The 6,443-nt window shown below is 40.6% G+C and overlaps 1 protein-coding gene across 1 annotated transcript; it reads right to left on the bottom strand.

Moving 5' to 3' along the window:
- Positions 1-2,552: 2,552 nt before the first annotated feature.
- OR5A2 (olfactory receptor family 5 subfamily A member 2) lies at positions 2,553-3,578 on the bottom strand. The gene is given in 1 exon segment (NM_001193891.2): positions 2,553-3,578. A coding segment is annotated over 1 exon segment (975 nt). The 5' UTR covers positions 3,564-3,578; the 3' UTR covers positions 2,553-2,588.
- Positions 3,579-6,443: the final 2,865 nt, after the last annotated feature.

The following is a 6,443-nucleotide window of genomic DNA, read 5'->3' as shown; positions in this document are numbered from 1 at the left end:
GTTGCATCAATTTTATGGGGTATGTTGACAAAAAGAGTCAAACTCTGTAAAATATTTGAAGAGATTTATTCTGAGCCAAATATGAGTAACCATGGCCCGCAACACAGCCATCAGGAGATCCTGAGAACATTTGGCCAAGGTGGTCGGGGTACAGCTTGGTTTTATACATTTTAGGGAGGCATGATATATCAATCAAATACATTTAAGAAAGACATTGGTTTTGTTCAGAAGGGTGGGACAACTCAAAGTGGAGACTTCCAGGCTATAGGTAAATTTAAACATTTTCTGGCAGACAATTGGTTGAGTTCATCTGAAGACCTGGGATTAATGGAAAGAAATGTTCAGGTTCAGGTAAAGGATTGTGGAGACCAAGTTTTATTGTGCAGAAGAAGCTCTCAGATAGCAGACTTCAGAGAGAGCAGGTTGTAAATTGCTTCTTATCGGACTTAAAAAGGTGCCTGGCTCTTAGTTGATTATCTCCTATGTCAGGGAATAAAGGAAGGAAAACAAAGGGGAGAGGAGATTCTCTATAGCATGTGGATTTTTCCCACCAGAGACTTTGCAGGGCAATTTCAAGGTGTGGCAAGGAAATTGTTTTTGGTATAAAACATTTTGATTTTCTTCCTTGTTATGCTGGAGTCAGATTGTAAAGTAAGTCACTATATCCAGGGTTAAATAAAACCCATCTGATGAGAATTTATGGTTTGTAGGGCATGACTCCCCAGACCCCTTAGAAAGGAATTTGAGCAAGAGAAAAAAAATCAGAGCTTAGTCCTCAGGTAGCTACAATTATTATCCTCATTTCACAGATGAGGAAAATAGAGTTTCTAAATAACTTGGATCAGGCTATGAACCTACAAAATGGCAGAGATGAAATTAATAATCTCAGGTCCAATTACTTAAAAGTGAATATTCTTAACCCTCTTTGCAATAGTCCCTCCAGATCCTCTTTCTAATGCAATAAAGCCATTGCAAAAATTACATTTCCTACCAAACTAAGGAAATCTCTTCCATTTTTTCTATTTGGATAATGATTAAGCATTATATAATAATAATAGTAATAGCACCTCTTGGACATTTTCTATTCACAATGCAGTATTCTAAGTATTTACATGTACTGACTCATTTAATTCTTCATAATAATCCTAGGATAAAATTACTATTACAATTTCCATTTTATGATGAGGATCTGAGGCACCTGGAGTCCAAGCAATGTGCCTAAAGTCACACAGGCAGATATCATTTACTCACTTATTTATAGCCTAACCAAGAAAGGCCACAGCTGAATGAATTTATTCCAGTTCTTTACTGCCAGTTCAAGGATACATAACAAGTTCTGAGAAAATGTAGAGGAGAAAAATCATTTTCTTCAATTCCTTGGCTAAGTTCTCTTCTAGAATTAATCACAACCCTGGTAAAAATAGAGAACTTTTCATCTCAGATGAGCGTATGCTTCTCTTTAGATTCCTAAGAAACTTTAATTGTTGGTTAGAAAGCTGTCACTTTGGGCTTAAGCAATAATTCCTTGGTTTTATTTAAATTGTTTTAGTGGCCTCTTTTTGTAATTGATTGAATTGGCCAAGAGGTTGTTTGTTCAGTCATTAAGGACTACTATTCTTGCACTGTTATAAAAATATTCCTTAGACTAGGTAATTCATAGAGATTTAATTGGTTCTCAGTTCTTCACGTTTTACAGGAAGCATGGAGCTGGCATCAGCTTAGCTTCTAGGGAGGCCTCAGGAAGCTTACAATCATGGCAGAAGGCAAAGGGAGAGCAGGCACATCACATGACAAAAGCAGGAACAAGAGAGAGAGAGGCAGAGTGAGAGGAGAGAGAGACTGACAGGGGGTGGGGGGGAGTGCTACACACTTTTAAATGACCAGATCTCACAAGAACTCACTGTCATGAATACAGCACCAACCTATGAGGGATCCACCCCCAGGATTCAAACACCTCCCACCAGGCCCCACCTCCAGAACTGGAGATTGCAATCAGACATGAGATGTGAGTGGGGACAAATATCCAAATTACATCAAGGGCCAAATCAGAATTCTTGCTTTAATGCATCTAAAGAGTATTAAAACTCCCCCATCAGTCACAGGGCCTCCTATGGCCATGATTCTGAAACACGGGAAAGTGTCTGCCCTATGGTTTTCATGGGCTCTAAAGCAAACCATTTGAGAATCTCAGAAGAGGGAAAGGCAACTATGTTTAGAAAAACATCATCCTCTTCAGATCATTATACCATGCTGTACCTTGGAGATCACCACACTAAATGCTGGACTAACATTTTTTCGATGATTTTCTTCCTATACATACTCTGTTTTGACATTCCAGGACGTGTTTTGTCATGGTGAAGTTTTCTGCTAGGCAGAGCATTTAAAATCTCAAACTATACAATGCTATTCATTTTACAAAGCAACAATGGCCAAAATGTTTTCTAATAGCCAACAGGCAAACTATTAGTGAAATCTTAAGAAGGAGGGAAAAAAAAGCCTGATTCACACAATTCATTCTATAGATCAACTAGTTTAAAATTACGTAAATGCCTGCATAACTGACCCAGCTCACAGCTTCATTGTAAACATTAGCCCAAGGTCATAAAAATGAATGGTCCACCATGAGAAATCCTGAGGTCCCTTTCCATGGCTTTCCTCATGGCATTTTTAATCTCCTTATTCCTAAAACTGTAGATGATGGGATTCACCACAGGGATCACCAAGGCATAGAATATGGACACCACCTTGTCCCTGTTTAGGGAGTAGCTGGAACTGGGTCGCATGTACATGAAGAATCCAGAACCATAGAAGAGGATCACAGCAGTCAGGTGAGAGGCACAAGTGCTGAAGGCCTTGGTCCTACCTGTAGCTGAGCTGATCTTCAGAACAGAGGCAACAATGTAGCCGTAAGAGATGAGGACCACTAGCACAGACACTATTCCAACGAGAACACCCACTATGAAGGTCACCACCTCGCTGGTGAAGGGATCAGAGCAGGACAGAGCCAGGACTGGGGGGAGGTCACAGAAAAAGTGGTTGATCATATTGGGCCCACAGAAATCATGCTGATAGACAGAGTATGTTTCAATGAAAGAGCTAAGGAATCCACCCACATAGGCGCAAACCACCATCTTTAAACAAAGGGTATGGGATATCAGGACTGTGTAAAGCAAGGGGTTGCAGATTGCAGCATACCGATCATAGGCCATAGCTGCCAGGAGAAAGCATTCAGTCAGCCCCATCCCACAGAAGACAAAGTACTGAGTGGCACAGCCAACAAACGAAATGGTTTTCTGCTCTGTGATGATGACAGAGAGGATCTTGGGGGCAGTGGAGGACACATAGCAGATGTCCAAGAAGGACAGGTTACTGAGGAAGAAGTACATGGGCGTGTGCAGGTGAGAGTCCATCCTGATGAGAGCAATGAGGCTTAAGTTCCAGGTCAACGTCAGCAGGTAGAGTCCCAGAAATAACATGAAAAGGAAAATATTCATTTGAGGATGGTCTGAAAGTCCCAGGAGGATAAATTTTGTCACAATTGTGTTGTTCCTTCCTACAGCCATAGGCCTGCTTCCTGCATAAAGGAAAGAAGAATCCTGTGGTCAGTTAAATTTTGTTTGTTATTGTAAGAGTGGGTATTTCCTGGAAGATCATACAGTCAGCATCCCGTTAAACAACACCCAGTTAAAGCCCAGCCACCTGCTAGGCAAAGACTTTTCAGAGGAAGTCAGCCTAGGATAATCCATATGCTCTATGTTTGGTGGTCAAAAGAGAATCCATCTAATAATAAAGTAGAAACTGATTGGGAGTCAGAAGCCCGAGTTTTGTCTTCAGCTCCATTCATAACTTGCTGGGAACTTTGGAAAAGTCATTTCTCCGGATTCTCATTTTCTCAAATGGGAAATGAAAGGGTTGAATCAGATGAGTTTGAAGTGTCCCTTTGGACTTAGGTTCGCTATGGCTTTTTTAGACTTTCTGACTTGAAAATAAAGTATAAATAAATAAAGTATAATAAAGTTAGGCATTTTTATGCATTATAGATCTTTAGTATAAGAACTCAGAAGAAGGGAACTGAATACAATGGGCTACAATTTTTGACATATTCCATTTTGCGGGAGGAAATCCAGGCAACAGTCTAACAATCTTCTAGGTAGTAAAACTAAGTGGGAAAAAAATATGTGTGTATGTGTATACATATTTGTGTGTATATGTATACTTGTGTGTATATATATAGATATATATATGTTATACATATGTGTGCAGGGTTAATTGTATATATGTGTATGTTTGTGCTTATATATACACACACACACTTATCATGTTTAAGACCAGAACATTTATTCTAATTATATAATGTTCTTAATAAAAGTCATTGCACAAAATTCATAGAATGATGAAAATCTCAACTAGCACAGTCGGCACAATTATAGGAAAGAAGGGATATGAACAGGTCTCCATGAAGGGGAAAGGGGAGCATTACCTAAGCTGACTGAGATGGGCTGAGCCATTGTGGTCAAGAACCAACAGCAATCAATATTTCCTGGGCAAGAAAAGCAGCAGGGAGAAGAGGGTTCATTCAATATTTAAAGACAGTGATAAGCAAGGGACAACTTTGATGTCATCAGGCCAGATCAGACGATCACTATGAAGACAAGAGGTAAGCCCATACATATCTGGCAGTTAAGAAAGACAGACTGGCACTGATGTAAGATCAAACTGAGGAAACAGGCCAGGCACAGTGGCTCACTCCTGTAATCCCAGCACTTGAGAGGTGGAGGCAGCCCGATTGCTTGAGCTCAAGAATTTGAGACCAGCCTGGACAACATGGCAAAACGCTGTCTCTACTAAAAATACAAAAATTAGCTGGGCGTGGTGGCATGCTCCTGTAGTTTCAGCTACTGGGGAAGCTGAGATAAGAAAATCGCTTGAACCCAGGAGGCAGAAGTTGCAGTGAGCTGAGATCGCATGCCACTGCACTCCAGCCTGGTGACCGAGCGAGACTCCATCTCAGAAAATAATAATAATAATAATATAATAATAATAATACAAAAATTAGTGGGCTGAGGTGGCACACGCCTGTAGTCCCAGTTACTTGGAAGGCTGAGGTGGGGGGATCACCTGAGCCCAGGAGGTCTAGGCTGCAGTGAGCCATGACTGCACCACTGCACTCAAGCCTGGATGACAGAGTGAGACCCTGTCTCAAAAAAAAAGGAAACTTTTTTTAAAAATTAGGAAATACAAATGGGTATAAAGAGGCAGAAATGCCCTGAGAAAGACTCAGTGGTGATATTAAGGTTACTGTATTTTATTATCTGTATGGAATTTGTTTGCCCATGCATGTTTGCACCCAATGGTAACTGTGGTTCTCTGTCATTCATCATATTAAAAACTTCTCCAACTTTGTGTTTTTTACAAATTTCTAATCTCCCCACAAGTCAGTGGTCAAGCAGTCAAAACCAAGACGAGCCTAGATTGATCTTCACTAAAACATCAATCTATTTAATCCTATCAGAAAGGAAGTAAGATGAATTTGGTATCTCTTATCTTGGTGAAATCTTCCCTACCAGAATTTAAGTTACTCAAAGACAGGCAGAGAGTTTTGCCCATTCTGTTTACCGATCTATCCTTGTAACCACCCAGTGGGTTCACCTTGCCCACTGCCTAGACAGAGCTCATTTATCAAGACAGGGGAATTACAATGGAGAGAGAGTAATTCATGCAGAGCCGGTTGTGCAGGAGACCTGAGTTTTATTATTACTCAAATTAGTCTCCCTGAGCATTCAGGGATCAGAGTTTTTAAAGATAATTTGGTGAGTAGGGGCTTCGGCAGTGGGGAGTGCTGATTGGTTAGGTTGGAGATGGAATCAAACGGACCCAATTGAGTTTTTCTTGCTTTCTTCGGTTCCCCGGTGGGATGGCAGAACTGGTTGAGCCAGTTTACAGGTCTGGGTGGTGTCAGCTGATCCATCTAGTGCAGGGTCTGCCAAATATCTCAAGCACTGATCTTAGGTTTTCCATAGTGATGTTACCCCTAGCACCAATTTGGGAAGATTCAGACTCTTGAAGCCAGAGGCTGCATGACTCCTAAACTGTAATTTCTAATCTTGCATCTAATTTGTTAGTCCTGCAAAGACAGACTGGTCCCCAGGCAGAAAGCGGGTATCTTCAAGGAAGAGTTGCTATTAATTTTGTTTCAGAGTCAAACCATGAACTGAATTCCTTCCCAACATTACTTCAGCCTATGCCCAAGAATGGACAAAGACAGCTTAAAGGTTAGAAGCAAGACGGAGTCAGGTAGGTATGATTTCTTTGACTGTCATAATTTCCTCAGTTATAATTTTGCAAAGGCAGTTTTATCATAAGTACAAAGAATAGGGCCTGGGACATAGGTGCCCAGTAAATATTCTGTTGAATAAATAGATTTTTTTCCACCACTTATCCTC

This window comes from Macaca mulatta, chromosome 14, assembly GCF_049350105.2.
Source record: "Macaca mulatta isolate MMU2019108-1 chromosome 14, T2T-MMU8v2.0, whole genome shotgun sequence".
Lineage (NCBI taxonomy): Eukaryota > Metazoa > Chordata > Mammalia > Primates > Cercopithecidae > Macaca > Macaca mulatta.
The sequence above is the reverse complement of the archived record's forward strand: the minus strand, read 5'-3'. Positions and strand labels throughout refer to the sequence as shown.